General features: G+C 36.5%; 2 protein-coding genes across 2 annotated transcripts in view; both read left to right on the forward strand.

The window, feature by feature from the left end:
* LOC134791772 (uncharacterized) overlaps positions 1–22073 on the forward strand; it is a 329980-nt gene that overhangs the window by 123072 nt on the left and 184835 nt on the right. The gene's annotated exons all lie outside the window — the stretch shown is intronic.
* LOC134791638 (protein winged eye) overlaps positions 1–22073 on the forward strand; it is a 135941-nt gene that overhangs the window by 90141 nt on the left and 23727 nt on the right. Inside the window, exons 4-7 of the mRNA XM_063762692.1 lie at positions 3667–3772; positions 4289–4463; positions 5372–5561; positions 6813–6917. Of these exons, the coding sequence (XP_063618762.1) occupies positions 3667–3772; positions 4289–4463; positions 5372–5561; positions 6813–6917 (576 nt within the window). The remainder of the gene's footprint in view (positions 1–3666; positions 3773–4288; positions 4464–5371; positions 5562–6812; positions 6918–22073) is intronic.

Below are 22073 nucleotides of genomic sequence, written 5' to 3' on the forward strand. Positions count from 1 at the left end.
TGGAGTGCTTCTGCAGATATGTATATGATTGCGACTGTACCTTTTTCCGACACGTCCGTAAAAAATATGCAATTCTCGCAGCCCTAATAATTATGAGATCTAATATAGATCTATAAGTTGGTTTATTGTGCGGGAACCGCTATGAACCGATTTTTACAGAATTACTTAGTTTTTACTAATTACTCGAAACCTTTCGAGTTAATGTGCCAACAATCCGTTCCTATTCGGGTAAAATGAGTGACAAGGCCAGCAAAGGGTTGCCAAATGAAGATTTTTAATTAAAATAAATTGTGTACCTGTTTCCGGGGATAGCTCTTAGACCACAGCTGTATAGCTATAGCTTATACAGCTACATATTATAAGACTAGTTAAAGCGTTATAACAGATGTCTGACACGTTTCTTGGAAAAACCGTGGCCGTTAATAGTTATTACTATATTATTTTTAAATTTTAACATACAAAGAAGCATCTATTTTAAATAGTGAATAGAATCAGGCGTTACTTTGCGGAAATCCATACTAATTAAAACCAAAATATTACTTTGCTAATCCGCGAAAAGATAACGTGCTAGTCAATCAGTGCTAACCCGTTATACTTACTTGCGTATTTATACATGCAATTAATATTCCCACCCTCCCACCGCAAAAAACCGGTTTCCGTTGCCGGGCGTCAGACCGTCAACAACTCCTGAGGATGCCTCGTAGAGAGGCGAAACACGTGTCGAGGTTTATTCTTTTGGTGGTGGTTTGTTATATTTATTTGCGTATTTATTTTTGCGGTGGGAGGGTGGGAATATTAATTGCATGTATAAATACGCAAGTAAGTATAACGGGTTAGCACTGATTGACTAGCACGTTATCTTTTCGCGGATTAGCAAAGTAATATTTTGGTTTTAATTAGCATCTATTTTACCCATCCTTGTCATAATTGTGACTTGTGATTGTGACAATTTTATTAGCATGTTTTGATTGAAAATATCACTCCTAAAGGATTAGGTAGGGGGCCTAGCCAAGAAGACAATCGTTCGCGGAGAATCGAAAAGGAACTCTATCTGTCTCTATCGCACTAATATGATTAATTGATTATTCAATCAATCAATCAATCAAACTTTTATTGATAAAATATAAGTATTTTACATGTCAACACATTATATCTGTTACAGCACACATTATTATTGATATCATATCATTCTCTTGCGCGTTTCGAACTTTCGATTCGTTTTCTGCAAACTATTGTCTCATCTTGCCCAGGCACTGACCATGACCATGTTAGTCATGTTACCAAATTACCCATGTTAACTTGAAATCTTAATATTGGACTGTAAACTATTAGAAGTAAAGTTCAGATTTGAACAAAATTAACAGCATGACGTCACACAGTCAAACTTTTTTTCGATACTTTCCCAATCAGAGCTACCAGGGCCCCATAAGCACGCAGAGGCTAGCGGTGCCAGTGACAATCGAAAGTCCAAACTCTGTGCCAATGACCATTTTCGGCTATGGAAGGTAGAGTACTGTTACCTACTCCATACTTCTATACTCCATACTTTAGGCCAGCGGTTCTCAATCTTTTTTTTGACGGAACCCTTTTGGAAAGAGAAATACTTGATGGAACCCTACAATTAGGGCTTGCAATATCCGCCCATTTTTTGTATCCGGATATTTCGAATATTTATTATTTTACTATCCGGATATCCGGATAAAACGGATAATTCGAATACTTGCTTTTTATTTAACAAAACTCACATGAACTTTACAAAAAGTGTAATAGAATCAAATTTTACGTATAAAAGGTTTCGTAACAGCAAGTGCTAAGGTATTTTTAGGAGTTCTACCTTTTTGCCGAAATTTTTTTGTCCGGTTTTCACTTGGAAAAATTTATCACTGAAGCTTTACTGTGACAAACAACCTTCGGCAAATTTTATTAATGAGAACGGTATTATTTGCTTCAATTTTGCAAACGCAAACACCTGACTGAAACTATGTTTGTAACAATTTATAGCTTATGGAGATACTTCAACCCTTCGCTTACTATTGGCACTGGCAGCCACCTGCGCTGCGAAATTCATTTCTTAAGTGACTTCAAATGATCACAAGATATTTGGCGTTATTTCATGTACATTTTACAACCTTGAATAATTCTAGTCAAACTCTTCTTCAGTTAAGAAATTGGCGTCTTATTGACATATGGTACTAGATGTGGTTTTGATGATATTTAGAGAATCGAATACGTCTTCTAACTGTTGAGACAGTCTCTTCTTGTTCAGATATTACATTGAATTTAAGGTCAATCAAGGTTTTCATTACAGATTTATTCAAATGCAGAATGCTAAAACTGTCTTATCATATCTGCTAAACAGCTACTGCATCTCGTTCGGCAGTTCAATATCAACCGAAGTTCTCCTCCGTTGGACCCATTTTAGTTCTGTTCGCACGTTATTAATAATGTATTCAGACGCTAACAACAATGCAGCGCAGCGCGTTTGACAGGAACACGGTACAATTAAGTACATTCAAAGTTACTTTGTACGTTTTACGGAGCTAGGTCGATCTGCATAAGATTGTTCCCAAATAGGTACTTAAAAAAAATAAGGGAGTAGTCGACAATCAAGGAGAAATACTTAAATAAACAGTTTTTATACTGTAAAAATGTATTCAAATAAATAAATAAATCAATCGACATAGGTTAACGTTATTATTTTCAACATTTGTGAAATAGTTTTCTTAAAAATTGGAATGATATTTTTGTCATAAATGGTATTCGAATTATTCGTTTTATCCGAATACTAACCTCATCTAAATCCGGATAGTAAATTAGACGGATATCCGGATATCCGGATTGCAAGCCCTACCTACAATAAAACAATAGTTATTAGAAGTGTGTTTTTGCATAGTAAAATTTTTCGAGGCGACTAAAGCATAGTGTTCTAAATTCTTGCGGAACCCCTGCAGGTGTGTCGCGGAACCCTAGGGTTCCGCGGAACACACTTAGAGAATGGCTGCTTTAGGCGGTTACTTCTTATTTGTTTTAAAATTGAATGAATTGTGTGCTCCTTGAAATAGGGTTTAAATTCGGATAAAATTGTACCTATAGTATTTCTCATCAAAATATAAACTATATATGTATAATAATTCATATTAGAACTCTAAGTCGTGTTTGTCAACATGTGGCTTATGATACGAGCTTATATAGGATAGGGGTCGCAGCAAAAAAAAACAGTACGGTCAATCAGTGGAACGTAAGGTGACGCGAATTTCGCGTGAACACAGTTGATAAAATATAGTTCTAAGAAGGGTAGTAGTAGTAAAAACTTTACATTTATAGGGTTCCGTAGCCAAAATAGCAAAAATGGCCATCCGTCTGTCCATATACCACAGCCATTTTACTTGAAAACTATGTATAAGCTATATCTTAATAAAATTTGGAACATTAGGTCACAAAATACCTAGCCGCTACTTAGTTTAGTTTTATTTATCACTATTTTTAATTTGTTTATTTTATTCAGAAACACGTGCTCCTTCTATTCATACTTCATCAATTATTTTATCCATTTCATTAAATTTATTACCAGTTTTCAACTTTTCACAGACTGACAGTAACGGAATGGGCGAAGTATGTATAGAAATGTTGTCAGTGTCAGTTTTTAACCCCATCCTTTGTTTACAGTGACCACGGAGAGTCTGTTCTCGACATCGCTGTCTACATTCGGTGTGCCCACGCCCCCTCCAAATTCCCCCCTACTGGAATTGAACCCGAGGTTATTGCTGGACAAGTAAGTTGTTTTAATGGTGAACATTTTATGGCTATAGCTTGATACACGATAATTTCAATTAAGCCAATCATCAAATGGCATACGTATTAAGCCAGTGTTTTCAACCTTATCTATGCTGAGACCCCCTTGGCATATAATTTTTTGAAGCTGATTTTATTATTATTTATGGCTAGCCACCGCCGCGACACACACAGTTTGAAAAACAATGAGCTTTGTACTGTGTTATACACGGTGGCTAAAAAATAACTGCATTCCTGTTGCCAGGGAGGTTTCCGGATAATACTGAGCAACTTTTACTATTGACCAACCCCAAAATCGCGAAAAAAAAAATTACCCTCTTATAGAAAATGAACCATACTTTTCACCAAAAATTAAAATTGAGAATGACAGTAATTTAATTTTCATGCCGATCGCTTTCCAAATAATTCGCTCTTCTAACGACCAGCCGTCACCCATATTACATAGACAATAAGGTTCACTAAGTAATTAAGTATGCTAATTACTTTTTCTCCTCAGGGATCCGAATAAAATGGAAGACAGCAAGCTCGGGAAATGTATTTCTGACAACCTTTGCTGTCCTGGTGATCAACGTCAGCTGCTGGAAGGAATAAACGTCATGCAGCCTTTGACTATAAAGACGGAACAGGCGAAACGGGCCTGTAATACGTGCCTCAGTAATTCTCCTAAAAAGGTAGGTCTATGGAGGAGTACAAAGCCATATGCCGAGTACACGAAGGGACGCAGCTATGCGGTTGAATAAGACAGCAATATCGCTTGCGGGAGCAATCTAAAGGACCTAACCCAAGTCCAAGTCCCTTACTTGGACTTGGGTTTAGGTCCTTTAGATTGCAGAAGGAAGGAAAGGAGCATTGAGGCTAATATGTATATGTACTCGGCAACATGTTCCCTACCGATGTTCTTCTTGTTTTATTAAAACTATTAAAAGTTAGCGTGATGGATTGAACATCAAGTTCTGCTAATACTTAAGCAATCCACACATTTGTTTTATTTCACCATAACCATGTCTAGCCTCTCTATCTTGTTGACAGTCATTTCACTTATTTAAATTCGACCGACTCGCTTAATATGTTTGGTCTTCCGCACTACATGTTTCAAGAGCCTATTAGATCTCCATATAAAAATAAATAAAATTAGGTACTGAGAACTGTGAAATTAGTTTAATGTTAGTATTAGTATGACCCCGCATCTGAGCTAGCAAATCTGTGACAGTTGTACGTCAGGGTTACCACTAGGTATTACGAGCAAATTAAAGTACAAAAAACTATAGCATGACCCACGACAGTTTAAATTCGACCAGTCAAACTAACTTCATTTGGCTTAAAGTTTTGTTCTATTATGCTCTTAATTTTTCCCTTGAAAACTGCCCTTAAAGGCCTGTGTACACCGGCTTGCGTGTGCGTGACGTGTGTACGTGCGCTAAAATGTTAGAACCGCACACGCACACGTCACGCAAGCGGTGTGCCGTCTCTCATAAGGATCTGTATACTACAACGCTGCACGCGCACGTGCACGTCATGCACACGCAGACGGTGTGCACAGGCCTTTATTCCCCAACCTAATTCCACATCTTCCCCACAGATGGTTCACTCGGACGGCGGCTGCAGCCGCACCAACCCCGTCACCTGGCTGGGCGTGGCCGGACAGAACGTGCAAGTGCAAGTGAAGCGCGAACCTCAACACATGCTGTCTGAACTGGTCGCTGTCAAGTTGGAGCAGGCCTCGCCTGGTACCAAGCCGGAGCCAGCTATACCCGCGTCACTTAATAACGGTAGGTTATGAAACCCTCTTCTTATTATATGTCTGGCTCATTAGCCTTCGTATTTCGCGACACGCCAACATTCTATGCTACCTGATCTATTGTGCTTGTGACTTACCAGTCCAATTCATTAATTTCTCGTGTCTTTTTTTTTTTTTTTTTTTAAGGACATTTTTACACAAATTGACTAAGCCCCACGGTAAGCTTAAGAAAGCTTGTGTTGTGGGTACTCAGACAACGATATATATAATATATAAATACTTAAATACATAGAAAACAACCATGACTCAGGAACAAATATCTGTATCATCATACAAATAAATGCCCTTACCAGGACTCGAACCCGGGACCATCGGCTTCATAGGCAGGGTTACTACCCACTAGGCCAAACCGGTCGTCTTGTATTCATGCCCCGATATTAGTGTTTACCTTTTCTATATGGCGCGACAGCAACACCCTCTTGACAATCTTGACATAAACAATTTCGTGAACTCCCGAACCTCACATTGTTTTTTCTTTTCTACTAAGGTTCTCACAACACGACCCCCTTATAGAGACCAAGGGGTTGCGATGCGATCCAAAGTTTGAAAACCACTGACATAAAATATTGAAACTATTTTGATCAATGATCATAATTTCATACCTATTCATATTTGACTACGAGTATTCTCGCTACTACTACTGATGCTAACATTACAAACAACAACAAACATATATATCTGACCATTCATAGCCCTTATTACCTCGCAATAAGATTCACAAATAGATAACCGTTAATGATGGTATCTACGCGCCTCAGAATTTAGGATATTCTAATTTTACTCCAAACGTTTCTAATCTCCTGGTAGACAGAGAATGATAGTATGCGAGACGGCGATGTGTGTCTTCAACTAAGCATGTGTCCAATCAAAAATATGTATACAGTTTTCTCCGTATCACAAAGGCGTAAGGTGCAATAGTGTTAACATAGTTTTGATGTCGACCGTCCTTTACGCAATTTCTTTGAGTGTGTAAAAGTCTGTTTCTTTTGGAAAACTGGTTGGATGGGAGTTGTTTTGAAGAAGGACGTATGTTACAGGCGTCCATAAGCAACAATAGCCTCTTACCAGGCGGGACGTACCACCTGACTAGTAATTCTCACCAATTTGTATTCTGCCGTAGCATCACCGAATGGGCTTTACGGAAGACCAGCGCTGGTTTTTATAGGGTTTTTAAAGCTAGCTTTTGTTGTCACGAATACATCTTTACGTAATTTTGGTGCAGGTTCGATTCCCGTCGGCATCGCGGTGGCGCGGCAGCGAGTCGGCGACGCAGGCCTCCTAGCAGCTCTTTCACAAAAAGACGCACAACAACGCTTGCACGACCTCGGTAAGTACCTAATTACCAAAGATACATACATGTATTTGAAATGACGTAATTTATGAATAGCCCCATATCAGTGATAGAACAAGGATCAAAGTCAAATGGCGTTCTAAAAGTTAACTCTGTGTCAAAACTAGTCGAAAGATGGCAGTAAATTTACTGTGACTTCAAAATTTACTTTGACAATACGCCTCTATTTCTATCTATCTATCTTTGCTAATAATTACTAATGAATCGGCGAAAATTTTATGTTTTTTTCTTTAATTTTAATTGGGCGGAGTTTGTTGCACCACACGTGCTCGAAACCCTCGCGCAACGCTAGAGATTCCACTTTTCGACTCGCTCTGGCTCCAATTTCACCACGGTGACAGGTGCGACAATTGTAAAACATCACTGTTGCTGACGTCACAGGCATCCATGGGCTACGGTTACCGCTTACCATCGGGCGGGCCGTATTCCTGTTTGCCACCATCATTGTTTTATTAAAAAAAAACATTATTATATCGGAAAAAACAGATATTTCTCTTGCTAAGTTTATGACAATTGTCACAAAAACACTACAATTGTCACGAAATTCCGACATATAACTCATCACCTGTCAAGAATTACCTACAATTCTTCTAAATCTTGACAATTGTCAGAAACTTCGCAAAAGAAATATCTGTTTTTTCCGATATAATAAAGTTTTTTTTTATAAAACAATGATGGTGGCAAACAGGAATACGGCCCGCCCGATGGTAAGTAGTAACCGTAGCCCATGGATGCCTGTGACGTCAGCAACAGTGATTTTACAATTGTCGCACCTGTCACCGTGGTGAAATTGGGGCCTGCTCGTGGTTCAATTTTGGTAATTAATATTCTCCTTTTTTAGTTGGTTCATAAATTTTAGCCACAAGTATTTCTGATTTAAACAACCACCGCATCTATTTAGGAATCTAGAATCGTGAATCAAGTCATCAATTCTAAATAATAATTTAATGAATACTAATAAGTAATAGCGTCAAATTCCTAATTAATTACCTTTTATCTTAGAGCATTTAATAACCGGAGTCGCCTTTAAGAGCTTACCCCTCTGCCGAAAACCTCGCACAATTGTGCAAACTTTAGTATGGACTGACGTTTATCTGACATGGCTATTTGTACGTTACGTACAAATCATGTACAGGCCATACATTTGACGTGCTCCTCCCCCGCAGAAATCGGCAGACTGATTTGTACAGAAAATGACAGCAAATGCTCTAAGCCTTTAATCGTTGTTCCGCGGTTAATTTCCTACCCTTTTACAATTTACTCGACGTTGGCTAACGGGCAACACCGCCCTTAAGTCCATAACAATAAAAAAAAAGTAATAGCGTCCTAAAAATTCAACGTCTTGTTAAAATGTACCTAGGTACCTACTTACATACAAGTTATGTGTAAGGAATCTAAATTTAAACAAAATTGACAAATGTTAAAAAAATCATAACTCGAAAACTACGAAAAATCGGCTAACATACATGGGGTATGGTCTGATAGCGATAGCCCACGACGACGGTAGGTATCTAAAAAAAAATTTTTGGACGTCAAGGTTTGGACCACCTGTATGTTTTTTTTTCGCCGTTCGACATTCGTCCTGTCGTTTAGAAAATGGCTGCCATATTTCCGAAACATACGATATTACGCTTTTATGTTTTACCCAACACAACACATTAACATATTATGTTATTCTACTATCGCATAGCTCCTTCACTATTCTGTGAGCCTGGTACTTGACTGATATTTTGTTCCGTTAGCGTCGCTCGATACGTTTGATACGCTACCTGGCTACGTATTCCATTCACTGTACAAGCCGAGTCTCAATATTAGTAAAAACCAGTCTTATCTGACCTGGAGATGTATAACAAAATACACGTTATTGTCAAAAGGATGTATACTGGTCAATCAAAGTATTAGATTAAAAAGTGTTTTGTAAGCGTTGGACATAATAATACTGTACACATATAAAGTAGGTATAGCGTATCTAGCACGCACAAAACTCGTGTCGCTGTTATGCTATATCTCTGTATAGATTCTGCTAGCCTAGTACCACTATGTATTTACTACGATGCGCTTGATAGAAAAAAAAAGTATATTGAAAAGGAACGGCAAAAATTGATGAATTGGGACATACAGGGTGATTTTGTTTATCGTTGCAAATTTTAATGGCACTTTTTTTCGTTCCATATTTTTAAATATCAGTTTACATGTTGACTTATCGAGTATTCTATACGAAAATCGGCTTTCGAAATGTTTATGTTAAATTGATTGCGGGTTCATAACGAAATCGTGGTTATCGCCTCGGTCACGCGACGTGAAATATGAACGTTGAGTCAATACGTATACCTAGTACCTACTGAGATTCTAGTTTCCTGTTCGATTTTTCCATATAAATCGCGGTTGCGATGCTTTATAATTTATACCCGTCGCGGCCAATGACAGTTAATTTTTATATGGAGTAGCTGTCAATGTTTGAAGATATTTTTTGGAAGTTTAGCACATTAATTTATTTAGAAACGAAACATTTATGATTTAAGTTATATATAAGAATACGGTATTTGTTTGCGTATTTTGTTTTATAAATAGTCTGTAATCTGTAAGTGTAATTCTAGGTTTAATCTTGATCGTAACGCATTTTGATTATCAGAACCAATGTATGCTATGGGCGATACTGATAAAGATAAATACCTATTTATCTAATGATAACTTCTTTGATTAACATTATGTGTAAAATATGCAATAAATACAGGTTTTATTTCAGAAAGTATTAAATTACAAATGGATCTTATACCGTGTAAATAAATTGTTAATAGCTAGATGCTTCATTTGGCGTCGTTTAGCACCTATCTCTGCTGGATGCGGCAATCCGACGGCTCACCGAGAAATTAGACATTCGATCTCCCTCTAGTTTCTATCAAGGGCGTTGGTTGCCAGCCGACAGCCAAGGGGAGGCAAGTTGATGTAAATACATTACAATTTTAATTCAGACATGCTCTGAGACTAAAATCTAGGTTACGCTCTTGGTGCTTGGATCAGTATTGCATTTTTTGAGATACAAAATTTATCGAGATATCTTTTTTTAGTTGTTCTAGCACTTAGTCTCTTGCTGAAATATTGGTGCGAGTAAAATATACTGTAAGGATAGTGACTAGGGAATGCAATCTCGAACTCGCAATTTCGAGATCTCGCGAGATCTCGCACGAATTTTTGAGATTCAATCTCGTTGACAGGAAATCTCGATTTTAGCAATCTCGGTTGAGATATTGATTAATATTTTCGAGATCTCGAACGAGATTGAAAGATTGATCCGTGTGAATTACCTACTTTGTTTTGAGTAATCTTTTTGACTTTAGATTCATGTTGTTCAGGCAGAGCTATTGTGACGGCTTTAGCTGACGATAAAAGCACTGTGCCGCGCTCTGTCCGGAAAAATCGGACGAACTTAACGTACCCAGTCACAAGTATTTATGAATTTTGCTCTCTTACCCTACATTTTTTGTAAGTTGCCGAGTGCTTGTCAAAAATATCAATAGAGCATGTTACTCTGCTTACCATTTTGTATAATTAAAAATACCTTTTTCATAATTACATGCAAATTAGAGCTACATATATAAGAATGCGAACGAATAGAAAAATATATCGGCATGACATGACAGATACTACGAAAAGTCATGTGACTCTTTCATCATCATCATAATATGTATTTGTAATATTAATTGGTTCTCACTAGATGCACTGCGAGTAATGTAAAATAAATATCATATTGAGATTTTTAAAGTTCGATTGCTGACGAAGCGTCAGAATGTGGTGTGGTTAGAATAGTTACGTTTAAAACATAACTAAAGCCATGAAACAGTCATTTATATCTATATATGCGGATGGCATGGTTTGGTTTGCGGTTTTCCTACATGCGGGTGATTTCCATTGGACCCACTGTATATTCAACTATACATACATATGTGGCTTTCATTATGCTTCCAGTGCAATAAGGAACTTTTTATCTGAAATTCCAACAGAAATTCTGACAGAATCATCCATTGCACATGAAGCATGAAGGTCACTTCTCTGATGGAAAGCCACATATACCGATTGCAAATCTTTTGAGTCTTAACTTGAAAACAAGTCCCGATTCATTTTAGTCGTTAGTCGAGTACAGTCTGAAAAGTCTTATTGAAACCTCATTCAATAGGAATGAAGTCATTATCTAAATACATAAGAGTATAAAGATAGAGAGACATCCACTATATATGATTGTAGAATTTGTAGATATGTGATAATAACATTAATAACAACTACGTATCTTGAAATTATTTGTAAGTATGTAGAAGTCCGAATGTTATGAACAACTCTGAAGTCATTTTAACTATACATACGAGTATATTAAACTCAAACATTGAACTAAATTTCAGACTTCTACGTATTGATTAATTTAAAAAAACCGAGTCAAGCCTAAAAGACAAGGAGACTAGAATTCTAAAATACCCACATACACAACACATGTGTAACCAATTGTGGGACTCATACAACCCATAATCGCGAGCAGGATTATATTGCAATGGCAGCCACTTTAGATAAGATATTGTGAACGCCGTCGTTTTACTAAGGGATTCGCTGTTGTTTACCAAATCATTTTTTGCACTTTGTACCTGAAGTGCCAACGTTATTTAATAAACCGGCCGTTTTTCGCATGGTACCGTATCTTCAACGATACTAAAAAAGTTAACAAACCGAAAATCTTTGCGGCATTTCCGCCCTTTTATTGACAGTTTTTTTTTTAGCGAAATCACCCAAAAAAGGCTTAGCTGATCGAGCAAGATGAAATTAATTTAAATGTTTTCTTTTTATTCTTGAGAGACTCAAGTAATTTTATTAAAAACTGAATAATTTGTCTCTACGAGCAAAAAAATATTTGGACCTGTAATGAAATCGTTCAGTCGGGTGAAATCACCCTGTATGTTACAGTGAATTTATGCGCGCGAGGCTTAGGACAGGGGACAGTTTTTGTGAAACCGAGTTATTTATAGCTCTACCTCATATTTATAGGCTAAAATTCTGGGCACGGAATTTACCGTGATGATGAAAAATAGTGACGTTTTTTACCCGCTTTTACATAGTGAGAACTATATTGTATAATCTGTGCATAAGTTCCGTATTTTTGTACATATTAGTGTAAGGCCTGAGTGGACGCTCGAAGCGGAGCGTTCGGCGGGGCGTGCAGCGTGGCGTCGGGCTCACAAGTGATTTGAGCAGCGTGCAGTGCAGTGTAAGGCCGCTCCTATACGTTTGCATTTGTTTAACATGTACGCCGCACGCCCCGCCCCGCTGCACGCTCAACTCGAGCGTCCAATCAGATATAACGGTGCGGTTGAGGTGCTCAAAAATATCTGAACACGCACTCTAACGCCTTGACAATAGAAGCGTGTTCAAATATTTGTGAGCGCCATGGTCACTCCGATATTTCTGATAGTGACTGTACAGAACAAAGTGAGAAGTGAGAACGTCATATTTTCACTTTATTATTGCCATGCAGAATTAAGTTGTCCGATCAATTATTTGATCAAATGTTACCTACTGAATTTAAATTCGGTTTTTCCATAATATCAATAAGGAAAACTCTACTTTAATTTTATCATACACTGAATTTAAGCGCACGTTTACAAAATAGTGTGGAACAACAACTGGCTACAAGTTTTAACAAGTAATAGGTGCTTTAATATACCATAGCCAATGCTAAAGTTGAGGAGTTGCAACACTCAACATGTGAAAACCTATAAGTATGTATTTACTTGCAATGCCTTTGTATCAAGATTTACGACACCGAAGCGCGCTCACATCCGACAATTATATGCAAATTCGACACACCACTCACAGAACTTGCTCACTAGATTGCGTATGCTATTTATGCTAAAGTTTAGCATAAATAGCATACGCAATACGCAAACGTTTAGCAGCTAAACGATTCGCGAAGTGTTAAATGTTTTAAATTATGAAGTTACTTCATGTTGCTATTACTTTTTCACTGCTAAACTACGTTATCCTTTTCTGATGAGGCACATAAAAAGCTTATTAGACATAGACATAGACATAGACATCTTTTATTGGTAATGATAAATTACAGGTCACAACTTACATATTATTCAATTATTATAACTAATACATTATTTACATATTATTTAGGCTACTTTAGTTGTGAAGTTTAGGGGAGGCTGAGAAAAATATGGAATGTCTAATGCCGACACAGCTAGTATATTTTTGTACGAGCATAAACATAAACTCAGTTTTAGGGATTTGGAATGTAACAGGGAGTGTGTGTAAAATGCTGGACATATGCAAAATGGCGGACATTGCGACTTAGTTCTTTTATACAAGTAAAAAAGCTTGTTACGTGTGGTGACCTAGAGTATCTAGACTGACCTCAACGTACAGCTATTACAGACGCATGCAGGGCGGATGCATAAGCGTAGTCTCGGGGAGGTAGTCTACTATACCTCCTACACTCACCTTCTGCATATCCATGGTACCCTAGTACCTAAACATGAATGTGTATGTTCGTTTACAGTTAAAGTCGACACGGGCAAAGCTTTAAAAATATGTGCACAGACCTTGTTGCCTAGACATTAAGGTAACTTTTGGCCCTTTATCCGTTTTTTTTTAGAGTGTATGGTTTATTCATTTTTATTGTTATCACTTATCAGGATATTTTGATATTATCTTTTGCATTGTTCGCAGTTAGATGATTTCGTTAACTGTATTGTGATTTATTGAAGTTAATTACAGGATTTACAGGTTACGTTAAGTATTTTTCTGTGGTTTTTAATTATGTAAATCACAACACTAATTTACGTATTGTTGGACATAGTGTTTTTTTTTTTCACTATTGTTTACATAAAATAAAACTATGGACTCATGAATATGCATTTTTTTAAACTTTGAGGGGATAAAAAATATCACATCAGACAAGCGTGCAAAATAATTAACAGAATGTCTTTGTCAATGCTATTACGTGTTATGTAATGTTAGCTTTTTTGTTTCTTTTACAAAATAAAACATCATTTTATTATGATATAATACTTCGAATACCGTCATATTTCTCGATAATGACTTCGAGGAATAAAAAATATTAATTAATTCGCAATGTTAATTAATTCCTAGCATTGCGGATTTGTGGGTGCGAAGCATACACCGTGGGCCTGCTGTACCTTAATGTTGTATCTATTTACATAAATGGTTAGAGATGGGCTGAATATGGAGATTGCCGAGTACGATTTCGGCCGAATTATGCGGTAAAATGCCGAATATTCCACATTTTATTATTATTTTGTTTTGTTGCAACACTACAAGTTACGGTTTTCCGACGCTGTCATTAAAAGACACGATGGGTCATGTTGAATCCATAAGATCTTTTGATTATTTGGTTTGTGAATCTTTTTTAGCCTTTTGACCTGTTTGTTCTTATCTTAGGAGATTGAAATTGAACAGCTTACCGAATATCCGCTTTATTAGCCGAATTCCGAAATAATTATCGAATATTTGGCCCACTAACTCTAGTTCTGATCTAGCCACACGGTGCTTAGCTTTTTGTGAGTTGTCTGAATATAGTGAATATACTATACAACCTAAGGTCGCCTCCAGAATCTCGCGAACTAAATTGACATGAGTTTGACAAATATAATGATACCAGGAATAGCAAAGAAAAAATAGTCACGCGTGTGTGTCGATAAAATGATATCGATAAGTAAGATATTGCACTTACTACCCATGTGATAATTGTTTAGGGGTCACAATCGATTTAGATTTATATGAATGTGACGAGAAAAGTGGTTGATTCGATTGTAAGATTGTGACGTTACCAATCAAATCAGGAGGTGCGGATGCGAAATTGACAAATTTCAATGTTAGTATGCAGGTTTGGGGGCAAGTTGTTTATTTCAAAAGCTCGGTTGTCGCCATAAATCTAAAAATAGGTGATTTAATTTTGTACATGTGGCTGGTAGATGAGATTGATCCATAATTATTTAAATTCTGACCTAATTGTCAACGGTCCATTTTAGGGACTGGTCTTTACAATCGAAGCAATAGGGATCACCGAGACGATTTAATTTTTGCGTCCACACCACACAAATTAAATGAGAAATTAATCACATTGTACGAAATATGTCCCCGTCTGGTCTGGCCTTTTTTTGTGTTTTGGGCCAAAATCACTGTTTCTATGTTATCATCTAACTTGTTACTGTAGCTGTAAGTTTTCCTAAATATTTTTTTTTTTTTTTTTTTAGCCTACTTTGGTGTCCCACTGCTGGGCAAAGGGAATTTAATTACAATATATTATTATGTTTATCCAATATCCTTGTCCCTATTACTATAAAATTGCACAATTTTCGAAATACCAAGTAACATTTGTAAAATAACTTACATAATTACAAAATTACTTAAAGATACATTTTAACTGACCGCTCAACAGTAGCGCCCCTAGCGATGAATTCTTGCGATATTCTCTAATTCAAACTTTTTTGAAAATATCGATATGAACAGCACTGGCCAAACTATGGTATCATTTATGCACATTGACCTGTCAATTTAGTTCGCGAGTTTCTGGAGGCAACTATAGAACCTAGGTACCTACATACACTACAAGCTACAAGGGTACTTGATCTACTACGTTATTACGAACAATCAATTACTGGCAGGTGCTCATTATGTATAACCACAATATTCACTGACTTTTCTTATACCTTATTACAAACACATAGAGTCCATTATTGGATAGTTAGTGTTACTTTTACATTGTACAATGTTAATTGGCGATACGTATACCTTTATGAAAGGACTTAAGGTTCATGATTGGTCAATTGTTGTTGAACCAGCTTATCTTGGCTGTGTTGTGGTCTAGCCTAGGGGCTTTAAGACATCAGGCATGCAATCTTGTACGTTGTATACGGTTTGGTGAATGGAATATGCAACAGTGTAAAGGAAACTTAATAATAATTACATCCTGTGAACCTGCATAAAGCAATAGAGGAATTCTGTTAGGAGGAATCAGATGCTCCATATAAAAGATTCTCATTCTCCTAAAGAGTTGAAAGTTGAAAGTGCGTTTCAGTTTTGAAAATACGACAAATATATTTATTTTTTTGCAATCTTAACATTTTGTAAGAGTTATCAAATTAAATAAAACTACAGATATCGATTTTTATGGACTTACTTATCGATAAAATATGACGTCCTCTTCCTCGAGAGTTCCGCTTATTGTTGATATCGTATCGCGGTTCGGAAACAGCGGGCGATAGGGCCGTTTGCTTTTTAGTTAGATACGGTCGAGTTCACAAACATCTTTACAAGCCAACGTTCCAAAAATATATATACACGTCAGTGTCAGTGTCTCAGAACTATATAAATGTTAAAATGAGAAATCAATTTGTAAAGTTCGAATGACGCTCTGGGTATTAATCAGAACTCCAAAGATTTATGAAGTGTAAATTGCATACAACATCGATTCATGAATAAAGTTATTAATACGAAATGTCCATCTGCCTGATAAGGTTGAAAAAAGATGACGTTTTTCGTCCATTTATTATTCAGAACATGTCGGAGTATTTTCGTACTTAACTCATATCAAAATAAAATATGAAATTTAATTTAAACTTAAATACTCACAAAATATGATTACGGTTTGTTTTAACGAGCCAGAAATACACGTCATTTTATCGCAAATTATTCGCAAATTTATCTGACAGGTGCATTCGGAATAGGTCCGTCATATTAAAATAAAAGTGCAGTTTTAAACAAATGGGTTAATTAAGCTTTCTCCCTCTGGCGCTTGCGTTAGGGCGGGACAGCTGCAGTTTTATTAGGCCGGCTTTGATGAAATCGCGAAAGTGAACGCATTGCGAATTTCTCAACGACCTATTATGAACCTAACAGCCGTTGCAACAGCGTTCATTTATAGTTAAGTCGTGTTATTTTTTGCAAAAACGCAAGAGTACGAGTATTCCAGTAGCTTATTCAAAAGTATAACGTACCAATATAATGCGATCTCCGTGTATGCGAAGTTGTTAAGTATCTCAAGGCCATGTAATCCTGGTTATTGAGAACTCAATTCTCCTTCGCTCTCGACCAATGAAAACACCTCGCACCAATTACATGCTAATCAGAGTTTACAATTACAATAAATTGTGGTGCTTTTAACGGCTTCATGAATTTACAAACGGTAAAAAACGCAGTTATTGTAGGTTTTTATAAACACGGTGTATGTATAGTGCCGCTTTCGTAAATGCTTGGAGATCGCGTCTGAAAATACTTAAATATTGTACTTAATACTTTCCTATATGCATAGGTAAGGTTAGGTCATTCATTTTCTCACGTGCTTGACTTGATCTTAACGTTCTTAATCTTAACTAAAATACTTACTCCTAGTAGCCAGGAGATAGGTAAGTAAATACATTCTTTTTGCCTACCAGAGGCCTCTCCCCTTGATCTGCCCGGAGGGTTTCTCTTCAAAAACTTAATTAAAAAATAATAGGTAATCATTTCAATACACTGAATACAAATACACATTTGCACTTGTGATTTTTTCATCCATCCTAATTTTCTATAGATGAATTTCCATTTATGAATTCATGAATTGTCACATTAGTAATTGTACATGCAAAGTACCAGGAGCGCAGAGATTTGCAAGTATTAGTTACTTGTAGTGGACACAACACGGAATAGTCAGTGTAAACAAAACACGTTATCTAAATTAGCGTACCGAATCAGGGGTGCTATTTTACCGATAATCTTTTACGTCAATAATAAAATTAAGTAAGTAATTTGTTATGTTATTTGGGCCAATTTGTTTCCACCATAGTTGGATTAAATTGATAATATTATTACTTGTTCCGTTGATTTAGGAAAATACCTACCATACGTTTTTTTCATATCATATCATATCATATCATATATTTATTGCATCCATGGTAAGTACACAGGTGTTACATAGGTAATACAAAGATGTTTCACATGGGCCCTGGTAGGGCACGGCAATATTCTTAAATCTAAGGATTGGGTTTGTATGTATGTAGGTACCATTAACAATATCTTATTTCATTTTAAATTAATAAATAGTTGTAAACATTATATAATTTTTACTAACGTCAATAGCAAATGATCAAATTATATGTCACTAAAAATAATAAAATTAAATATTCATGCTTAAAAAAATGTTAGGTGCTTACAGTTTATGTCAAAAATGTCAATTGGTATATAATGTTAATTTAAAACTAATTATTAAAATTCAAAATTGAGTCATGTCTAATAAGTATACTAAAAACTACATAATAATTACATTTCATCTTCCAAAAAGTCATTCAGATTATAATAGCATTTATTGATTAAGAAGTCCTTCAACTGCTTATTGAATAGCGTATCTGATGTTTGCAATTTAAGGTTGTCGCTGATTTTATTGTAATTTTTTATTGCCATCATGTTTGGGCTTGATTTATGTAGCTTTAGTACAGAACTTATGGGTGGCGCCAGGTTATTCTTAAATCTACTTTCAAAACGTCGAGGACGGTCGGCAATTTTTGGGAAGAATTCCGGGTATTTCCTGACGAACTTGCAGATTTCTAAAATGTAAATTGATGTCAACGTCAAAATTTTGTATTTAATAAAGTAGGGTCTGCAATTGTCGGAGTATGTAGTGTTGGCTAGTATTCGTACGCACTGTTTTTGGAGAACAAATATATCGTTTATGTCAGTACTGTTTCCCCAAAGAATTATCCCATAATTGAGCCATGAAGAAGCATAGGCGTAGTAGGCAGTTTTCGTAACCCAGAGGTAGATTTTTTTAGAACATACGGTGCAATTGCGCTTATATTTACTCTATTTAATTTATCCACCAAAGTTTATCGAAATTGACAACAAAAAAAAATGGTTATTATCTATTTTTTTTTTCGCACTTCAATGATCAAGATAAATTATGTTGCAGGTGACTTTACGATTTGTACATGTTTATTGCAATCTAAATAACGCCTCAATAATTAATAGCCAACGGCCAATAGTATTATAGTAAATAAACTGTTTGTCTAATTATTCATAATAATTACAATAAATTGAAGGCTATATAAACATACTGCTCGGTGTTTATGCTTGCCTGGTACTAGTTATATACATGTTATAAATATATTATATAAAGCAGCAGTAAAGTATATATTGTTTAGAATTCATAGTAATACTTACCTAATCTTTGGTAATATACTCGTAGTGCCGAGTACTACATATTAGTAGGTACATATTACCTATTTTGTTTCTTCTTTATAATTTTAGATTTAAGTTGTGGGTACTGCAGTGCCCTACAGGGTGTCATAACTAAACAAATCCGTATTTACCTATTATGAATTATGAAAGCAATAAACATACTGATTAGTCGAGTACTGAAAATCGTCCAATGACTTTGACACGCTCTTTTGGTTCCAAAAATTAGCTCTTTCGCTCACTGTGGGACATATATTATTAAATGCCTGTACAGTCACCTGCAATAATATGTTACTCTTCGAATTCCGCAAAAATATGTGACACGCTTTTATGGCTCTACAAATAATTTTTGCGGCTTTCGTTGCGTATCGGCCTCCACAGTTGCCAAACCCGTTGTCTAAACAGCAATGCATAAATCGTCTGCAATAGACGCAAAGGCCTGTGAATCCTGTGATGATGTACTAAAGGCTCCGTCACACAGGCGCGTTATGCGGGCGGCGCGTGAGCGGGGCGCGCCGCTTTTACATATAAAACGCTCACGCCGCGCTCATGCCCCGCCCGGAAAACGGAGACGGAACCTTAAGTACTTGATTTGTATAATTTTGTGTAGGTAATTTTAGCAACGTAGTAGTCGTAACGGCAGCATGTACATATACAAAACTATGTATGTATGTATATTAAGCATTGCATGGATCAATAGAGGGCGAGCGTGCACCACTAATGACGTCATTACTTTGATCATTCACGCTAACATCATTGCAATACCTAGGTGTCCATGTCATAGGTATAGTTCACAACTGCGACGCTACCTATAGTAAACAACTTGTATTTCTTCCAGGGGTCGGCAAACCACGGCTCTTTGAAGGTACAATTGCGGCTCTTAAAGTCACACAAAAATAAATAACACTTGAGTTTTTAGACCACTGAAAACAACACTTGTGGCTCTTTGAGCTATATATTACATATTACTGCAGCATGTGGCTCTTTTTCTAAAAAGTTTTCCGACCCCTGAGTTAAGGCATCAACACCGAATTCGCGAAAAACAATACACTTAGCTGTCCTAAACATGTCCTGATGTAACAATCATAAGTAAAATGCCATAGTACCTACATAAAATAAATCATTCACTTCGCAGCGTATAAAGAAAAGTCCCATGGTCATTCTCATTAAAAAACACCAAATTATAAAAATATTAAAGTAAGTGTATTTTTGATAATTTATATCTTTTACCTCAACACGCGTTCTTGGTGCTACTCGTATAGGCACGACATCGACATTGACAACTCACGAACACTTTACTTCTTATCTTGGCTTTCAAAATATAAAAAAAAAGTTGATACAGGTTTCCGCTAAGCTAAGGGTTGAAAGTTAATACAAAAAGCTTTAAAGTGTACTTAACTGCTTCTTGAAATGTTAAGTCTCGACTTGGCGGATATGAGAAAGTTGAAAACTTATACGTGTTCTTCTTGGAGCCGTTGCGTTCCCTCCAGTTAAAGTTATAAATATGTAAACAATTTTAATCCTTATTTTGAAATTTTAACAAGCATTAACGTCTGTTAACGATGCTACTAAGCTTAGAATAAATTTAAAAGTGGAAAAATTACTGTCTTGGGTGAGACTTGAACTCACGGCCTCTGGATCGATACTCCAGCGTCCTGCCATCTGAGCCACCAAGACCTCATCCATAGCCAGCAAATCTTTCCAACCCAACAACAACTTTTATTTCAACGAATCAAGGTGGAGAAAGAATATTTATGAAGTTGACTGCACAGTCCCATGAATTAAAATGTATTAGATGGGCGCTGCGCACTACATATCGAGTAAGCTGCATATCATTCGAATATGCAAGAGCGTTAGAAAGGGAGATAACGATTTTTGAATTTTCGATGTATTAGAGCAGGAGCAGCAGCATTCACAAGAAGATACCTTCAACCGCATTAGAAATCACCAGTTTTAGGAACCTCAAAGACTTCAAAGAGCCACAAGTGTTAATCTTTGAAATTACTTCAAGAGCCGCGGTTTCTAGTACCTACAAAAATTTGGAATAGCAATGTGAAGTTTTGCCCGCCAGACACTGTCAGACAGATCTGACGGCTAGATCTGTGAGTGTATGGCTGGCTTAAGAATCGATATTTTACTGACGCTCGATACGAGCGGAATCTCCGCCGCGCCGTCACAAACATTTGGCGAGCTTCCCGCCAGGGTTGCCAATATTGACAAATATGTTATATAAAATAAAGTCCGTCTAAAAAGCTAATTCGAACGTGTACACTGGACATTAGAATTTGAATGATAGGTATAAAACGTCATATTTTCATAGAAATTTGACATTGATGATGACATTCCCACACTTTGGTTATTGCAAATGCCAGAGTAACTTGCGCCGACTCTAGTTTTTGACCTTTAGACGTCCTCTATTCTAGTTGGTCCTTTTCAAAACAAAGGATAATTCGAGGCCTGTTTTGTCTATTTTATTTAGTAATTTACTACTTTGACAGGTAAATAAGCACAGTTTTAAACTTTATATTGGCCGCAATAAGAACGAATTTGGGGTAGCTGAAATTAAGTCTGTTAACAAAATATTGAATTTGAATTCTGTGTGCAGTTTGATAAGGTTTAAATTCGCAAAGGATTAATTAAACGGGATTGTATTTCCAAATTAATTGCTGTTCACAGCTCTTAGGTGGATTCCATTCATACTAACCTACACGGTATTCCTTTTACCAGCAAAAATCGTTTTCTCCGAACTTCGTAAAAAAAAAGAATAATTTTATAATCTTACTCAGGTTTCGGAGATTCGTTATCGATATATCGAATTACCGATAGCGATTTCGTTTAGCGATTAATACCGGTTCGTTGGCGGCCGGTTATTATCAGCCGGTCTCGGAGTTCTATTTTACACTCCGCACGCCACGG

The sequence above is a fragment of the Cydia splendana genome, chromosome 6, assembly GCF_910591565.1.
Source record: "Cydia splendana chromosome 6, ilCydSple1.2, whole genome shotgun sequence".
Lineage (NCBI taxonomy): Eukaryota > Metazoa > Arthropoda > Insecta > Lepidoptera > Tortricidae > Cydia > Cydia splendana.